At 44.2% G+C, this 18,407-nt stretch overlaps 1 protein-coding gene across 3 annotated transcripts; it reads right to left on the bottom strand.

The window, feature by feature from the left end:
• Nucleotides 1-369: 369 nt before the first annotated feature.
• On the bottom strand, nucleotides 370-10,872 carry ADCYAP1 (adenylate cyclase activating polypeptide 1). Of its 3 annotated transcripts, none has more exons than XM_032421369.1 (5): nucleotides 9,917-10,872; nucleotides 9,477-9,587; nucleotides 7,124-7,255; nucleotides 6,568-6,666; nucleotides 370-5,410 (listed from the first exon to the last, which is right to left on the bottom strand). In XM_032421369.1, exons 2-5 carry the CDS (start codon nucleotides 9,584-9,586, stop codon nucleotides 5,221-5,223), a joined length of 531 nt encoding a protein of 176 aa, XP_032277260.1. In that variant the 5' UTR covers nucleotide 9,587; nucleotides 9,917-10,872; the 3' UTR covers nucleotides 370-5,220. The 3 variants fall into 3 exon arrangements, with proteins under 3 accessions (XP_032277260.1, XP_032277261.1, XP_032277262.1); XM_032421370.1 differs by having other exon boundaries at nucleotides 9,903-10,187; XM_032421371.1 differs by lacking the exon at nucleotides 9,917-10,872 and having other exon boundaries at nucleotides 9,477-9,722.
• Nucleotides 10,873-18,407: the final 7,535 nt, after the last annotated feature.

Below are 18,407 nucleotides of genomic sequence, written 5' to 3'. Positions count from 1 at the left end.
ATGTTCCCAGAAATATGTTGGCATTAAAGTGCAATGCACTGGCCATGGCCTCCAGGAGTTCATCTAGCTGGGAAGACAGCCATGAGCTTATAAAACAGTTAAGAAACAAAGCAGAGCAGTGTGAAATTAGAGATCAGAAGTAGTACTACAGGCGCCTGGCTGGCTCAGTCGGTTAAGCAACTGCCTTCGGCTCAGGTCATGATCCCGGGGTCCTGGGATCGAGTCCCACATCACGCTCCCCCTGCTCTGCGGGGAGCCTGCTTCTCCCTCTGCCTGCCACTCCCACTGCTTGTGCTCTCTCTCTATCAAATAAATAAATAAAATCTTTAAAAAAAAAAAAGTAGTACTACAGAGAGTGAGGGTCACAGGAGAACAGTGCATGGGTGGACATGGGAGGAATGAAGCTATAGTCACTCTGAGAGGCTGAGGAAGAGCCCTAGAAAAAGAGGACTTGAGCTGGACCTTACAGAATATTTAGATGGGGTAGACAGAGAAAAGACATTGGGGCATAGAGGGATGGTCCGGAGATGAAAAGGAGCATTAGCATTTCAAAGACTGATATGAATCCATCCTCCCAAAGAGGAAGGACTGAGTTGGGGGAACAGTGGGAATGACTACACTGGGCTGCCCAGTTACAAACCAATGGGCAGCAGCAAGAGGAGAAGGCACCTCCCTTCATCAAAAAAGGTTGCAATGTAAGAGAAGAGTTCAGACTTGATCTTGGTTCCCAATTTTGTAACCATGTGAACACTAGGGTTGAGTCTGAGGTCATAGCGGGGCATCCAACGGAAATCCTCTTGTAAACAGTAGTGGGGATACATTCAAGCCAAATTTGGGTATGATACAATCCGAAGTTGACTTCTGGATCTGCAGACTTACTGCCAGATGGCTGCACGGTTTCTCTAATTTCATTCATCTCTTGGTCATGTGATTGGATTTTTTGGACTCTACTTATAGGATCACTCTCCTTCCAGAAGCCCTTTTGACAGAGATGTCCAACCAGAATATATAAGTAAAATAATGCTAACTATGGCTTTAATAACCTACAGGAAATACTGCAATTTTTCAAAGAACCTAATGTCCATCCTGGGAGAATACAGCTTATTGATATATTTATTACTATAGGTAGCATGACTTGTTGCTTATTTAACATGAAAAAAAAAAACACCCAGTCTCAGCACACATATATGCACACGTATGTCACCAAATTCTAAATCTAGGTGGTCTCAAATTTAGGGCCCATTAATCTAAGGTTTTTACTTAAAACACAGATTCACGTGTCCTGGTGGAGGCCTGCAATCTACATTATTAATAAGGATCTTGTAGCAGAAGAATATTCTTTGGAAAAATACTACCTTAACTCCCAGGTGTTAAGCTCTCTCAACCAGTGTGCCTGGTTTTAGATGTTCAATAAATATTTACTGTATTGTATTAATGTATTCCCAGACCTAATAGCAACAAGGCACACTTCTTGGCTACCTAAATATATCAAGCCTTCCAAGGGAAAACTATCATTTGATTGATCCCACGTAAGAGAATATAGCAAGGTGCTATATACATGAACTTCACTTGAAGTCAGCCAATCTGGGGTTTATCTCTACTTTCTTGACAAGTCATTAGCCCCCAACCAAATAAATTATTTTTCTTCATTCTTCCATTTACCACACCAGCAGCTCAATGGTGTAGGTACTTAAAGATGGAGAAGTAAAAACTTATTAAATATAATTCAATATAAATATGAATTGTACTGTATTTTTTTTTTTTTTTGTAATTTACTACAAATGAGATCTCTAGATCATAAGCTCCTCCCTATATGATTCTGGGCCTTAAATACTTAGCCAAGTTCTGAAGATAGTTTTTGAATCCTTGCTGATTTTTGCTCATTCTTTAATGTTACTGTGACATAGTTATTGATTTATTAATTGAATGCATTAATTTTTAAGATGAAATTCTGGCAATTTAAATTAAATGGTATTTGACTTATTATAAATGACTTTCAATATTTTTTTTAAGCCCAGAAATCATCAAGGGCTCCAAAATAAACACAACTGAGAAATTCATGGGAATTTCATATGAAGGCTTTGCTTTAAAGTTCGTTAATATCAATTAATAAAACAAAGAATCCACAAATGACTGTTCACATTTTGTCCTTTCAAAATACATTTTTAAAGGTATTCAATTAACTCTTTGCTTGTTCATGTTCTTTTTCCTTCCACCCAAAGCACATTAATCAAAAATAGTTGTTTGTATATCTCTAAACATATTTTAAAACCTCCAAAACTGATTATTTAAGTCATTTTTATGCAGAATTTTATCAAGGCCAATTTAGTCTGAAGAGTTACTTGTAAAAGAACATGTTAGATTGCTATTTTAGAAGCATAACTAATACCCAGGTACTAACTCCCACCAGTGGATAGTAACTTTCTAAATATTGAGCAATGTATATATACACTAGGGGATGGAAATTTATCTAAATGGTGCATCCGAGAAGTGTTCCAACATCCATGCCTATTTATGAACTTAATATCTTCTTAGGCATCTCCATCTGAGTAGCTACTTTAAATTTTTAGTTGAATTCAGTTAACACATCAAGCATATATTAAAGTACAGTTTATGAAAATACATGGATGCTTATATATTCCAGACATGAAAGATCTTATGATTGCTAAAGAAAATATAATTCTTTAAGAGATTTTAGTTATTTCCTAAGTCTTTTTTTCTCCAAACATTAGACGAAGTTGCATTGTTTACAAAAATTTATTCATACAAATTTTACACACTTTATATAACAGTTATCAAAGTCCTAGTTATAGATATCATGTGTGTAATAATACTTGGTTAAGATGTTTTTATAATCAGTTGCACACAAAATAAGAGCTCCAAGACTAACATCTACCTAAATTATTACTATATCATAAATCTGCTCCAGGTTAGTAAGGCTCTTGGCATTTCTAAAAAGTATACAAAAGATTAAACTGGGTGATCACTGTAAATGCTTGCAACTAGCCACGGGAACACTAAATTAGACTTCATAAATAAAAGGTTAACTAGAGCCCTATTTCACCACTAACAGCTGACACAAATACAGAAAACTCTGCCCATTATCCAAGAAACAAATAATTAAGACTAAAATGCAAGCCGATGTGTTGCAGCATTGTAGGGCCACTAAATAGCCATCTGTGATTCGTGGCGATTTAAAAGGCGAAGAAAGGCACTAAAGCTGCAAACTGCATCCCGTGTCACATTGCCTGAGGAGACTGTAGAATTAAAGAAAGATTGATCCCATACACAGGACTCAGGCATAGATCGAATGCCTCTGTGCTTTCTCTGTTTGCAATGTGATCTCCTGGCAGCATCCATCCCGCCTGGGAATGCAAATCCAATTCTGTTTTCTTTGATTTATGACTTCATACTGAATCAAATCCGTAAAGGAAAAGGAAAGGTCCTTTAAACTTTACAAGCTAATGTTTAATCTTTTCTTGTTCTCTTTTTTTTTTCCCAAAAGAATCTGTGCCTGAATTTTGGGAGTTTGGCTGGTTTGCCTGTTGTAGCTTGATCTGGTTGCTGGGTGAAGGTTCTTTTGTTTATAGAGATTACTCACATGTTCAAGGAATTGATAGGAAACAGACAGACATGCTTTCTGTAGCCAAGAAAGGATACAAGGGGGAGGTTCTCAAGGTCTGTTGGAGCTTGCTTACCTCACTTTTGACCACAAATATAATATAGTACTCATACATATGAAGATGAGGTTTAAATGATTTATCAGTTAGAAAAACTGAGCAACATGTGAACACTACACATTCTAATATGACAAAGGTTGGTTTTATGAAATAAATTTTACTAAGCAATAAGCCATAATGTAGAAAAATACATTTTACCTACAAACTCAATAAACAGGAAACAAAAGGTTCATATTTAGTGCATAATTACTTAGTGGTAACTACACAGGGGTTCCTAAACTTTACAATAAGTGCTTGCATCAGACAACAAAAAAAGTAAGAAGCATTCACAAGTTTAAGAGAAATGAATGAAAAATGGTAAACGGTACTTCAACAGTGCAAGAGGGTGGGAAAGAGTCTTCAGAAAATCACAAAAGTGTGGCTCCTACAGAGCCGGGTTCAAAGGGGAGCATCCTGGTCATTTCACAAGATGAGAAGCATTGACAGCACTGGAGAAAAACACATTGTACTTTGCATCCATTTCCAAAATCCAGCGCCCAAAGTCAGTCAGGCAGGGGACCTATGGTGGGACTCGGCTTACCCTCAGCCTCCCAGACCTGGGGCAGCTCCAAACCAGTCCCTCTCCAGGGTCCTCCTCTGACTGCTTTATGCTCTGCCTCTTCCAATATACCTACATTTCCTTCACTCTGTTCCAATTGCCCTAACCTCGGGATATTGAGTTTCCTGGAAGTACAAAAAAGGGAGATTTTTCTACCAAGTCTCCCTTCTCTGTACAACCCAACACTTCCCCCAGGGAGTGGTGTGAATTCTGGGGAGAAGCACAATTTGGATTGAGCTGTTGTTTTTATCAGGAGAATTTCCTCTGGGCTGAGAGTCTGAAGAGAGACAAGTACACATAAAAGTAGAATCAAAGAAAGCAGAAGTATTGGAATTGCCACCCAGCGAGGGGGACAAAAGGGGACAGTCCTAGTTGAGTTCAGCTGGGACTGTAGCAGCCTGCCCCAGAGACTCGCTAGGAAAGAATGCCCTTCAGCAATTCTCCCAAATCATTACCTCCAAATCTCCCTGGAGCAGGGCATCGTTATGTACAGTAGCAAATGGTCAGCATTAATATCTTCAGGCCTGTCGTGGATAAAAATACTATCCTTTTAATTCCATTTTACAAAAATAGGAGTAATATTCAAAACAATGATTGTCTATTTTTCTATTTATTTTATATAAAAACATAAACAGCTCAGGCGAATTTTCAATCCTTGTGCACACTCTGTATGAACTGCTGTCTATTATACCTATAAATATTCTTAATATATATATTTGTAATATATATATCAATAATTGGTCCACAAAGTATATCTGTGCATTCTCTAGTGCTTTGTAAAAAGAAAAACAATATTATTATCAAAATATTCATTTAATGGCTTTACTTCATACATAAATACATGTTTGGATAGAACACATGAGCGATGACTGTTCAGTCAGTTGGGAAAGTGACTTGTCATTGTGTCAGGATTGTATACACAAGGTAGCTGGTAACTCATCGCTACAAATACGCTATTCGGCGTCCTTTGTTTTTAACCCTTTGTTTATACCTTTTCCCTAGGACGGCGGCCAAGTATTTCTTGACAGCCATTTGTTTCCGGTAGCGACTGTAGCTGTCGGTGAAGATTCCGTCTGAGTGGCGCTTGGAGAGAGGCTCCGAGTCGTCCTCCGCGCCGCCGCCTAGGTTCCCACTGCAAGGAAAGGGGTCGGGAAGAGGTGGCGGGGCGGGAGACACAGATTCAATAGCTGCGGGGAGCAGGTGGGCCCCACCCCACGCGGGAGCCTTCAGGGAAGGCACGGCTCTCATTGCCCACCGCGCCGCCTTCCTCTGCCAATAAGCAGCCGGAGGGGAGGGCTGTGATGGAAACCCCTCATTCCTCCCTCCCCACCGAGGCTTTCCTGGCACTAAATCCTTACGGAAGGGACCCGAGATGAGGTCCGGGCCAGAGGCACGCGCGAGTCACGCCTAACCTGTCTCCAAATACTGCCCTTTGAGATTTGACCATCCGCGCTTTTGCACTAACTTGTCCTAACTGTTCCTCTCACCCCTCCCACCACCAACCCCCCTCCCCGGTACAGAAAAAATAACCAAAGAGCCCCAAGTGCCACGCTGGCTGCTTCCTGGGAGTTTTACATCGATTCTGCAATTCCTAGCCAGACATGAGCACTCCTCCCCTTCCGCACGCTAAGTTGAAAAACGTGATGATAATAATATAAGTCGACAGGCTGTAGGCAATATTTTTCATCACATGAATTATTCATTGCGAAAAATGTAATCTGTTTCCCCATGGGCTTTATTAAAACGTTGCCTTCTGCTGAGAGATGCTCCACGCAAGCCCTGTGCTCTGGGTTTGTCTGGCACGCGCAAGAACTGTTTGTTTCCCTAACTGCCCAAATTTGAGGATTTGTTGGGTTTCGATTTGAATTTACAGTAAAAGAATGGTTTTAAAAAAAAAAACAATCACGCTTAGAAGAAATTATAGCAAATCGTCCCGCGAAGCTCGAAGGTTTTCAATGACTGGGAGAGGTGAGAGGGGAGGGAAGGAGACTATTTGGTTTTTCTTTGTTTTTTTTTTTAATTCAAAACGAGCAAACTCCCCGGTTTCTTTGCTCTCTCCTTGCCTCCTGCCTCTCAGAACTGTCTCGCCAAACTTAAGGCGCTACATCAGAACCTTCGCCTGTGATCGCCCGCCGGCCCCGAAGCCCCTGCGGCGCAGACGCACCCTCGGGCCCACGCGCACGCACGAACGCAGAAGCGGCACCGCCCACCCCGCGCGCGCTCGCACGGACACCCACCCCGGAGCTCGCGCGCCGTTCTGCGCCGCTTAACTCTTTCGCAAACTCTTACCCCAGGCCCTTGGCCACGAGTGTCTGCAGGTATTTCCTGGCGGACAGCTGGTCCAGTACTTTGCGGTACGCCTTGTTAAGGATCCCTTGGGCGACATCTCTAACGGGGAGGCAAAGTGAGCGCCCAAGGTCACTGACTTTGTCCCCAAGAGGTCGCCCCAGGCCCCCAGCTGGGCACGCACGCGCCTCGGCGCTCCGGGAGGCTGACGGGAAAACCCCTCCGGAGGCACAGAACTAGCGAATTACTCTTTCGGGATGTTCCGGCGACTGACTGCTAGGAACGGTAGTTCCTGCTGCCCTCCAGGGATGGCAGGCATGGAGTCTGGTTGGGGCGCGCACTCCCGGCCATTCCTTGGGCCACAGACCTTTTGGTCCCGCACGACCCTTATGGCCACACAGACCGACCCGCTACTAACTTTCTGTCGCTCTCATGGGTACCAGACAGAGAGAAGAGAGGCTTGAGGGGTTTTATGAAAAACAGCCTATTCGGTGGGCCACCACCCTGCCCCTCCCGCCACCTCAGTCCCGGACCGTAGCGGAGGCCGCGCGGGTGGTACCTCTTCTCCGCCGGGTAGTAGAGCGCGTAGGCGTCGCGCAGCGCGGAGGCGGGGCTCCCCACGCCGGGAGGGTCAGAGTCGTAGAAGTACTGCAGCGGGTTTCCGTCCTCGTCGTACGCCTCGTCCTCCGGCCTGCGGGGGTAGCCGGGGAGGTAGAAGGAGTGGTCAGTATAAGTCCCTCCCCGGCTCTGCAAGGACCCAGAGAAAGGGGCTCGCGACTGATTTTCCTTCTTTCTAAAGGTCCCCCCACGGAGAATTGACACTTCTTCCGGGACGGAGAAGGGGGTAGAGGGAAGGCGAAAGAAAGTACACCCAAGAGAAATTCCCCATCCCTCCAAGTTGCTCTCCGACCCATCCTCTCGCGGATGAAGGGTCGCCCTTGCAGGGCCCTGGGAAGCCGAGATGTCTGTGCCGACCCGGTACACCTGGCCATCGAAAAGGATCTACCTCCCTACGGGCCTGGCGCCTGAGCCACCCCAAACAAGCAGCCACGGGCGGGGACGAGAAAGGTCCTGAGAGACAAGACGCAGGCCAAGGCGAAGACCCGATAGGGAGGCCCAGAGAGAAACAGAGGGAGGGTGGATGGGTGGGGTGTGCGGCGGCCGACTCCGCCAGCCACCCCCACCAGCCTCTGAGCCCAGGGGAGCCCTTCCCCGCGCAGATGTAGGTCACGGAGAACCTCCGACTTCTATTTTGGGCGGGAGAGGATCTGGCAGGAACATGAATAATAGATGCCCCTAAACTTAGCCTGTTTGGCCGTGGCTCATTCTGTGGCATGTCCGCGCACTCTGGTGCTCCTCGCCCGAGGAAAGTGCCAGGCACTCGGGACTTTGAAAATTGCTAGGAGTGAAATAGGACTTTTAAATCCGCTAAATAAATAGTTCGCGCTAATCTGTTAGGGATGTTGGGGCGGTGGAAAGGGAAAGGGTCAACAGGGGACGGAGAGCCAACAGGAGCGCCGCGGTCTCGAAGTCGCCCTTGCCTAGCGCCTCTATCCTTGATATAGGACGGGAAGTGATGGGCTAAAACGCAAAACCCCCTCGCTTTGGGCCGCTGGAGAGAGTCGGAACGCGGCCAGGGCAAGTAGCGCTCTCTAGTAGGGTTTAGAGTCGTACTTCGTTATTCTGCTCGCCTTTCCTCCATCCGTGGAGAGGTAAGGACAAGGCAAGCACATGCCTCCGTCAGCCCCACACCCAGCCCTTCATCGGCGACGCGCCTCTTCTATAGCCCAGCTTCCCAGAGTCCCCGGGTCTTTCTGGCCACTTTCATCCCTGCCCCGTGCCCGGATGCTGGAATCCTAATATTGAAGTCAGAACCCATCTCTCCGGCCAAATCAATGGTCAGCGGCCCCTAAAGGCGACCTTTCTCGGGCGCGGCTCCGAGAAGCAGCTTTGCCGGCAGAAGGCGCGCTCCTAGCTGCAGGGAGCCGGGAGCCCAGCGGAGCGCGGAAGCTGCGTTGCAAAGGGAGCTTCCACTCTCAGGCTGACCACCCCAGGACTTTGGGGCTGCGTAAGGAACCTGGCAGTGCCAACCGATTAGAAACCAGGGGTTAAGAAAAAAGCCAGGATTACTCCAGCCTCGGGCGGGCAGGGTTGTCCTGGTCCTGCCTGCCTGCCTGCTTTCTCTTCCTCCTGCCTTGCATCCGTTTCATCCGTTCCTCCCCTTTCCTTTCAAGACCTCCAAACAAGCTCCCCCTTCCTTTCAGACTCATTCTTGTTCTTCCTTCTCTCAAATCGCTTTTCCTCAACCATACCCGGCCAACACTCCCCCTCCCCAAGACAGTCTGAGATTCAAATTGCAGTTGGAAAATGTATCACTTGAGAGAAAGCTCTTCCAGGGGAAAGAATTCGAATTGAAGCGAAAGGGAGATCAGAGGAGAGAGAGGGAGACCCCGCCCCGATAGTCCAGAACAAGCTGTAACAAAGCAAAGTCCACGGGAGCTTCACGCTCAACCCTCCAACCTGGCTGCGGGCACCAGAGAAGAAGTTCTCCTAACTCAAGCTAAGAATAGGGAAAAGAAGTCAAGCTCGGGGCCCGGCCCTGCCCCCCGCGGGCGGGGCTGGGGGAGGGGAGGTTTCTCTAGCCGGCTGAAGCACCCTTGCTTTACCCCGGCCCCTTTGCTGCGGCGGGCTGGGCTGGGGGAGGGGCGCTGAGCCGCAGTGGAGCCTGCCCGGACCTTGTGCTGAGCCGGGTCCAGGGCCAGGGACCCGAGGCCGGACCCAGGCTGACAGCGGCGTACTGGGAGCCGGTGGGGAGATGGTCATAGCCGGGACCGCGCAACTGCAGGAGGACGACCAGGAGGAAGTGTTAGGGGAAACCAAGCCTCAGCTCAGCCCGGGCGGCCAGCACCTACCTGATTCCAGGAAACCGGAGTCCTGCGGCGGCAGGTGAGCAGTAGACGCTGCTGTGCATTATTATCCCGTAGACCAGGAGGGCCAGCCTCGCTCCGCTACACATGGTCATTCTGCGCAGAAGGGAAAAGAGGGCACACAGCTGTCAGAACGCCCCTGGCCTTTCACCCGCCAACCCCAGGAAACTCCCCGAGCTGGGGGAGGGACAGAGCAAAGCTCCGGCTCCCAGTGTTGAATACCGCTTAATGACAGCCTGTGCGCACCCTGCCACTTCCCTCTCGCTATAGTTAGAAAAAAATACGTATATACCTAGTGCCCGATAACTCGCCAAACCTGGTGCGAAGGAACGCTAACTCGTACCCTGATGCTGAGGGGTGAAAGAATCAACAACGGAGTCGTTTGGTTTGGTAAGATATTTTTCCCCTTACCATTCAACTCTTACCGCTGCTAGGAGAGGTTTGTTGCCAAGTAGACGGCGGGCAAAGGGCTCCTCCAAGTTTCTGCGCTGGAGTCACAACCCAAGAGGCATCACCGTCTGGCGTTAGTGTCTGAGAAGCCGCAGGAATGAGCAGGAGCAGCAGGAGGAGCTGGAGGACTTGTTTGCTGAAGCCAGTGTTCTGTTCAAAAGTTTGCGGACGCACAGAACTAGAAGGAAGCGTGACACCGAGAGAAGGGGGCGAGGAGAGAGATGGAGAAGGAAGAAAGAGGAGGCGAGGAGCTCAAGTGGGGGTGGGAGACAAAGTGGCCTAAGTCCACCAGGAGAAAGAAGTAAGTGATTAAGGAAAAGAGGGAAAGTCAAAGAAGTAGAAGAAGGAAGAGGGAGGGCCGCAGCTCAGCCGGGGTCTGCTGGAACCGCCTGGTCAGGCAGTTGTGCAAGTCGGCAGCGCCTTCTCTGCTCTGAGGTCCCTCTGGCTGCCTCTGAAGCTGCGGCTTCTGCTGCTACTGCTGCCGGTGGTTACAGAGGTGACTGGCCCTCTGCTCCTATTTATATGTACAGTTAGCAGAAATCTATCTGAACGTGGTTTTAGAAGAGCCTTCCTTGTCAACATCTGTCTGCCTGTGGCCTTTAAGTACAGAATATTTTGTTGCACTGTTGCGCTCCGATTTTTATTCATGGAATGACTTCCTTTTTTTTTTTTTTTCAGTCACGTAATGATCGGGTATCAGAAAAAGACGTCAGCATCCTAGTCCCTCAAGGAACATATTAACTATTCTGTGCTGTCCTCTTGGATGATAAGATCCGGAGTCATCGACTTCTCATAAACACCTTTCACTCATACAATCCAATTTTTAAGAAGTGCAGTTATTTTGATGGTTTTCAATTTTACCCATTTCTCAAGATGGGTAAAGAATTCATAGAACTTCAAGGATGGTAAAAGTCATGTTTTTAATTATGTCCCTACGATTTCTCTTTACTTTTCATCAAGCCCCAGCAATCAGAGCTCTGGTCTCTGGAATTAAGCACCATCAAGCTCTCCTATTAATAAATTTAATTTAGATCTCCTAATTTCTTGCGTATGTTCTTTTAGATAGACAATTAAATGTGGAAGTCGTTTTGTTTTTAAAGGGAAGTCTTGGAGGATTTTCAGTAAATCGCTAATGAGTCTGGCTGTCGTTGACAGTCTGGCTATGAGTAGATTGATTAGACTTAAAGCTGCGTCCGGATCGCGGCCTGTGGAGCTGTCCAAGCTCTGAGTGCTGAATTCTGGTCGCAGATGCTACAAACATTGAAAATTGCTGTTGGTTTAATTTTTCACCAAAGCCTCTAAATCTGAAGATTTGGCACTGATACTATTAATGTGGCAATTCGCTGTCCAAGTCTCCCCACTGTTCAGATACGTTCCCCCTTTGCAGTGTCCATGAATACCCTTAATGCTGAGAACAGTCAGACCCTGCCTACATTTGAGTAAAGAGCATTCTGTTTCCTGTTAGTTCTGGTTTTTAGATCTCTAGATGGCCTATTTGAACACCTTCACACTTTCTGTGGCTCTTACTGATTTCAAAGATTGAAATTGTGAAATTGTATTTTCCACAAAACTTGAAATTTTAAGAATTTGGTAGTGAGAAATACGTTATTCCCCTTTATTTACAACTTGAGTTCTGTTTGGGGAAATACAGACAGACTGGGAAAGTGTGAGGATTCCCAGTACAAGTTCACTTGCTGAGGGTTTCTAACGGGAATCCCTCCATTGGGAACCGTTAAAAATTTTTTTAGCTGAAAATGACGTGGGAAAGCAATAAGAGAAGACTACAGCCACCCGGAGGCTTTCAAGCCCCTGGGCAATTTAAGAAGATTCCTAAATTTCTACTCCAGTAAGAGAAAATCAAGTCTATTTCTTTTTATTGCTCAAAGGAAATAGAACCATCAATAACCATTAGTGTGCATTTTAATTATTTGGACCTTAAACAAAACTTAGAGGAAATGGCAATTTAGTTGGGAGTATTTCCTATTATAATTTGGAGCTAACATTTAAATAAGCTATATTAGTTCTGCATGCTTTTCCTAAGACAAAATTATAATGTTTCTTATTCGGAATGCCTTTCTTACTTTCTTTTTTAAGATCTAATATTTCCTTCAAGAAGACAAAGTTTTGCTCATTCCTGGGCATTAATGACCAGAAGCTACTCGCTGCTTCTTAGTTTATTCCTGGGGATGCTCCAGATTGCCTGCCTGCAATAACAACATCTATGTGGGGATGTATCTCTTTGTCTCCAGTGCATGTGTTCGCATATTTATGTTGGAGTATTTACATGCATGTGTTCCGTGTTCAGCTCTGCCTCTGGAGTAAATTCGCACACAAAGAGCCTGCGGTGAACACGACCAACCGGATAATCAAGCAGAGACATCTTTCTTACTAAAGCGCCCAAAGCTATTACCGACTGTGACTTTCCTGTCTTCCGCCTTGCTTCGCATCAAAGGTGAACCCGATTAAAAAATCCTTACTCTTCCCACCCACGCGAATTCTGAAATGAGTTCAATCTGTAGAAACATTTGAAAATTTCCAAGACTCCCTGTACAAATTCACTACTCAACTTTAGTAAAGGGAGCCACCATGTGGGGAGAATGTTGACTTCACGGCCTATCAAAAAGAAAACCACAAACAACATTAACTTTGTGGGGTGGGTGATGGAACTACTGGCTCCGGGGCCCGCCAGAATCTTAACTGTGCCCTAGTTTGCAAGGGCTGTGCCACTTCCACTCTGCTCAGCTTAGGCAATCAGGACCTAACTCGGCGCGGAACTCGGGGCCCAGCACTCCATAACTGAGGGCCTTGAGGCCTGAACCCATTCACGAAAGTGAAAGACTAAGCAAAGAAATCATTTGGAGATTCTTAGTCACTGACCTCCAGAAAATCAAGCTTCCAAGACCCAGCCGTTGCTGGGCACAATCTGAAGACCTGCCCAGCTGGGACCCACAGCTGCCTGGGGGAATCGAGTCAGGGACAGGACGGTCCCACGGATCTTTCGAGCCACTGACGGTCTCTGATTAGGCGACTTTGGCGTCCTTTGAGTAAAGAAGCTTTCCTATTCTCAAAAGTTCTGGCCCTGGGCCCTTGAGCCCGGGGGATACCGGGAAGGCTGCGGAAGGGGAGGAACTAGAAGCTGAGGACCGGACTCCAACAAAACTGCGAGAGTCTGTGGTTGCATCCCCACCTCGCCAAATCCTCCTGCGTGAGCGTAGGCTCCTCCTGCTTTCTATTGGATGGAGGCAAATACCGGGCAACGGATGTCTCAAAGACCAAAACTACCCCCCAAGTCCTCCCTGAGAGTAGTAATTTGCTGTTAATGTCGAGGAACATTCTAATCAGAATGTTAACTGCCGCTGCTTTCGGGGAGCCTTTGTGTCTGGGGAGCGGCGAAGAAGAGGGGTGCATCAGGTAGAAATGTGGAGCTGGAAAGGCCCGGAGCCATCCTGACCAGCACTGACGAGGTGTCCCGGCCGAGTCCACTTAGGAAACCGCGTCTGGTACGGACTAGTTCATTGCAAATGCAGACACGATCTGGCTTAAAGCGAGGCCTGGGGCCTTCGAGGAGTGTTCGAAGGACCCTCACCCAACGCATCCTTTCTGGGAGAAGGGGAAAGAGGAGGGAGAGTGAAAGGAGAACCGGGGCAGGACAGGGCAGGGCACGACAAGGGGGAGAGCCTTCCAATTTTATCCTGATCTCACCCTGGTTCTCTCCCAAAGAGATGTTTACATCCTCCTAAGGCGACTGAGGTTAAGAGCGAGAGAAACCGTCAGATATCCTGTATATAACCGAAAACGACAGGGGAGAAAAGGGAGGGAATGAAGAAGGGACCCAAAAGTTAGAACTTCCTTTCAATTAACAGATAACACAAAGGAATTTCAAGTACCCTTTCAGGCAATCCCGCCCTGTCCCCACAACTTTCACCAGACCTAGTAGAATTCCTAGGCAGCAAAGTTTCTTTCCTGGCTGTGGAAGCGAAGACTGGTGTAGACTAGACTAGATTGGAATCACATCTAGTTAGAAAAGCTAATGCAACCAGGAAATCTTCCCAGTGGTAGGTTTCTCCTACGTCCTCTGAGAGCGGGAGGGACAGAAGGCATCCCTCTGGGGCTATGCCTCCACCTACCCAGCACAGGCTATTTAAAAATATTTGTTGAAAATGATCAGAGACCTTGAATTTCAATCCCCTAATGTATTAACTGCTTTTTGTCCTGTTTGTCCTTAAGATATGAAAACATGACTTTTGGTCTGAAATGGTGAATCCTAGCTACAAGTCAAACTAATACTTGCCTGAATTGTTTTTTCTGGTCACTTGACACATCTGTCCTTGCTGAAGTTTCAAGCCTTGAAACCTCAATCAACACTCAAATTAAAGAATGCTTTAACCCTTGGGGCGCCTGGGTGGCTCAGTCGTTAAGCGTCTGCCTTCGGCTCAGGTCATGATCCCAGGGTCCTGGGTTCGAGCCCCGCATCAGGCTCCCCGCTCAGGCGGGAAGCCTGCTTCTCCCTCCCCCACTCCCCTGCCCCTGCTTGTGTTCCCTCTCTGGCTGTTTCTCTCTGTCAAATAAATAAATAAAATCTTTAAAAAAAAAAAAAAAAAGAATGCTTTAACCCTTGAAAAGGTGAGTTTTGTATCCAAACAGGAGAAATATGTCTAGTATATTTACTGAGAGTTTGAATTTGCAGATAGTTTCACAACATTAGCAAATACCTGGCATAGACAGGACTCAGTTCCCTAGGGTAAGGATATTTCCACCACTTTCCTTCTGGCCTAGCTACACATCCTACATGTAGTTTCCGTGAGTTCACTTTTCCTTTTATGGCTATGTAGCCCTCCCCCATTGCCCTATACCTCCTCTATCCCCATCCCCTACTCTCACTGATTTTTTTTTAACCATATGAAAGGACATGTTTGCACACAGCATCTTCATAAATTCCTAGTATAAATAATAATAAATCTGATTAGAAAAGTCTTATATTCTCATTCTACTCATTTCTAGCCACTACTTAGCATAAGAACCAGCCTATAGTAAGCTTTTTCAGTGAACAAGCTTGATGCAAAACATCATTCCCTCATATCGGTGACAAAAGTAAATTACAAACTGTATTCAATTTCACTCTAAACTTTTTCTCTTCTGACTCCTCCAGAAAAATGTGATGACTAATGACTCATTTCATACCAATTACACCTGTAGGGAAACCCAAATGTTCTGCAGCAGAACATCATGACCATCACCTCCTGGACTGCCTGCATCATGCCCCTCTGAACACACTATGAAGTAAGAAGCTGATGAGCTTACCAATAATGTGTTATGACTTCTCTGACCTTCAAAATTTAGTGCTTCACACACTTGAAAACAACCAAGAAGCCTTTCCAAGCTACATGAGCAAAAGCATCTCTCTCTAATTCAAGAACAGAATTGCAGGTTCACAGGGCCAAGAAATTTTGTTGGTTGTTTTAAGATAAAGCAGACATTCAAGAAGCAAAAACTAGGATCTAATCTTTGCTTCAGGTTTGGATGATTTCAACTCTCTCACATATATGACTCTTCTAAGACCTTATTCTCTGAATGTTTGTTTACTGGGTACCAAAACTATATACCCCAGACTTCACTGTGCAGCATCTGCCATATTCTCCTGAGATTTCCAGAACATGTCCTCTTAAAAGACAAAAACAAGAAAGTCTTTTCTCTACTTCAGTCTAAATCCTCTGATCATATAAGGCTTAATTGCAGGAAGAAAAGCTTGGAGAGGATCCAGGAAACCCGATATCCTAAACTAGTTTTTGTGACAGCTTCTGAAAATGTTGGAAGGAAGATCTGTGTGCAGAATAAAACAAGGTTTTTATGTGTAAATCAAAAAAGGATAATGTTCTATGAGTTCATAGCATCAAACCTCTGTCCTCTTGGTTTAGACTCAGCCTTATCTATCTGTGAATATAGGTTTCTTTGTAATAATTTTGGAGCCTTTGTTTTTCATTATCCTTATTACTAAGCACTTTGTGGTAATGATCATAACTTTGCAAAGACTTTTTAACTAATCTTTCTCTCCACCCAAATATACACAGGCATGATTTTGTTTTAAGTTATCATCTGTTTGGAATATGATTATATTTGCCATGAGTTTACTATTTTAAAACTTCAATTATTATTCCTTTACATACTTTTAAATTCTTCCTTCCAATGAGGCTGCATGATTTCGCTACTCATCAGTTAATAACAACAATAATAACTATTTAGTGAACACATACTGTGTGCTAAATACTCGATAGAGTTACTTCCTTTACCTTCAAACAATCTTTTTTCTAGACACTATTATTATTCCATTTTACAGATGAGAAGCTGAGGGTCAAGTGGTTAGGTAACATACCAAGTCACACAGCTTGAATCTCTGTAATGCAGATTTAAATTCAATTCTCAGTGACTCCAGACAGTCTTAATGATTTAGTAAATTATATTGGTTTACACATTTATTTTCTCTAGAGTTGTTATAATACGAACTACTTATTTAATATGAGTTTTAATCTGTGACTTGACTCAACTAAGAAGAGAATGGATTTCTCATTAATTTTCAAATTAAAAATTATGTTTCATATAATAGGAATTAAATGCTTTTAACACAATACAAACTGGTTAAGCTAGACTACCAACTTTGCTTTACAGAATATATATGCTTCTAAAAATATGTACATTAATAGTGCATGCATCCTCATTTATACATATCAAATTATTGAAAAGGTAAAAAATAGGGTGCCTGGGTGGCTCAGTCATTAAGCGTCTGCCTTCAGCTCGGGTCATGATCCCGGGGTCCTGGGATTAAGCTCCACATCAGGCTTGCTGCTCCACAGGAAGCCTGCTTCTCCCTCTCCCCCTGCTTGTGTTCCGTCTCTCGCTGTGTCTCTCTCTGTCAAATAAATAAAATCTTAAAAAAAAAAAAGAAAGAAAAGGTAAAAAATATTGCCATCCTAAATCATTATTTAAAAATGATTTCATAGCTAAGAATGTAGCAAAAGTTTCAGTGATTTGTTTAAGTAAAAAAAAAAAAGAATATTACTTTGTAAGATCACCATTTAGTAGCTATAACATCATCATCGTATCTTATTAAATCATCACGTAATTCAATACCACAGAAACTTTATGATTGCCAGTGAGTCAAGTGTTTTGTGAGTCAAATGCGATGATATATATAAAAATGTTTTACAAACAATAGATCCTCCTTCTTTGATAGCAGTGACAGGCTCTGTTAGCAAACAATGTCCCATTTAATCCTTTTATTGCCCTGGGAAGTAGATAAGGTACTATTATTCCTATTTTTACTAATGGGTAAACCAAGACCCTTAAAAGTGAATTAACTTGCCAAGGCACACAGCTAACAAAGGACAAAGTAGGCTTTCTAGCCCAGGGCTAGCTGTTTCCAAAGTTACTGTGCTTTCTACCATTTGGCCCCCCTGTTATTACTGTATAATTACCATTATTATTAAAGGGAAAAGAAGCATCAGCTTTCATAAAAACATATGATTATTTAACAAAACATGAGCTTTTTTTTTTTAAAAAAGATTTTATTTATTTATTTACAGATAGAGACACAGCGAGAGAGGGAACACAAGCAGGGGGATTGGGAGAGGGAGAAGCAGGCTTCCCGCGGAGCAGCGAGCCCAGATGCGGGGCTCCATCCCAGGACCCTGGGATCATGACCTGAGCCAAAGGCAGATGCTAAACAATTGAGCCACCCAGGCACCCCCAAAACATGAGCTTTAAGGCAGTAGTTTGAACAATTTTTCTTGGTTTTTCTTGAAATTTTCAAATAAGTGAAGAGGTTATGTGAATCATTTTAAAGAACATTTTAAAGAATTAAATAATGAATAAGGTTGTACCACAGGTATTAAAAATGTAATAAAGTTGCAGCAATTAAAACAGTGTGGTGCTAAAAAAAAAAAAAACAGTGTGGTGCTTGTGAAATAGTAGATCAAAAGAATGAATATCAAGTGTATGAAGAAATAAACACTATTATGTAATTCCCAGTAGAAAGAATACTGGGACAACTGACTATCCACTTGCACAAAAAAGAAAAATTAGAATGCTATTTCCTATCCTACAACAATCTCAAACATATTGACATGGACTAAATTTTTTAATATAAATCACAAAAATACTAGAAAAATATATAAATAATTCTAGGATTGGAAAGGAAAGACTGACAATTTGAAAGAAACCAAAAAGGAAGAGATTGAGAAATTGACTAAAATATTGTTTAAATTTCTCTGTATTAAAGAAAAAGTACAAATAAAATTAAATGGCACATGAAAACTTGGGGGAAATGTTGCCATTGTTTATGAAAAATAAGGAATTCAATTTTTCAAAATATAAAGAATTTACATCACCCAGTGCTCATCGGACAAGTATACTCCTTAATCCTGATCACCTATTTAATCCATCCCACCCCACCCCCCCCAGTAACCATCAATT

Source organism: Phoca vitulina, unplaced genomic scaffold (genome assembly GCF_004348235.1).
Source record: "Phoca vitulina isolate PV1807 unplaced genomic scaffold, GSC_HSeal_1.0 scaffold24, whole genome shotgun sequence".
NCBI classification, from domain to species: domain Eukaryota; kingdom Metazoa; phylum Chordata; class Mammalia; order Carnivora; family Phocidae; genus Phoca; species Phoca vitulina.
This window is presented reverse-complemented; position numbering and strand designations above follow the sequence as displayed.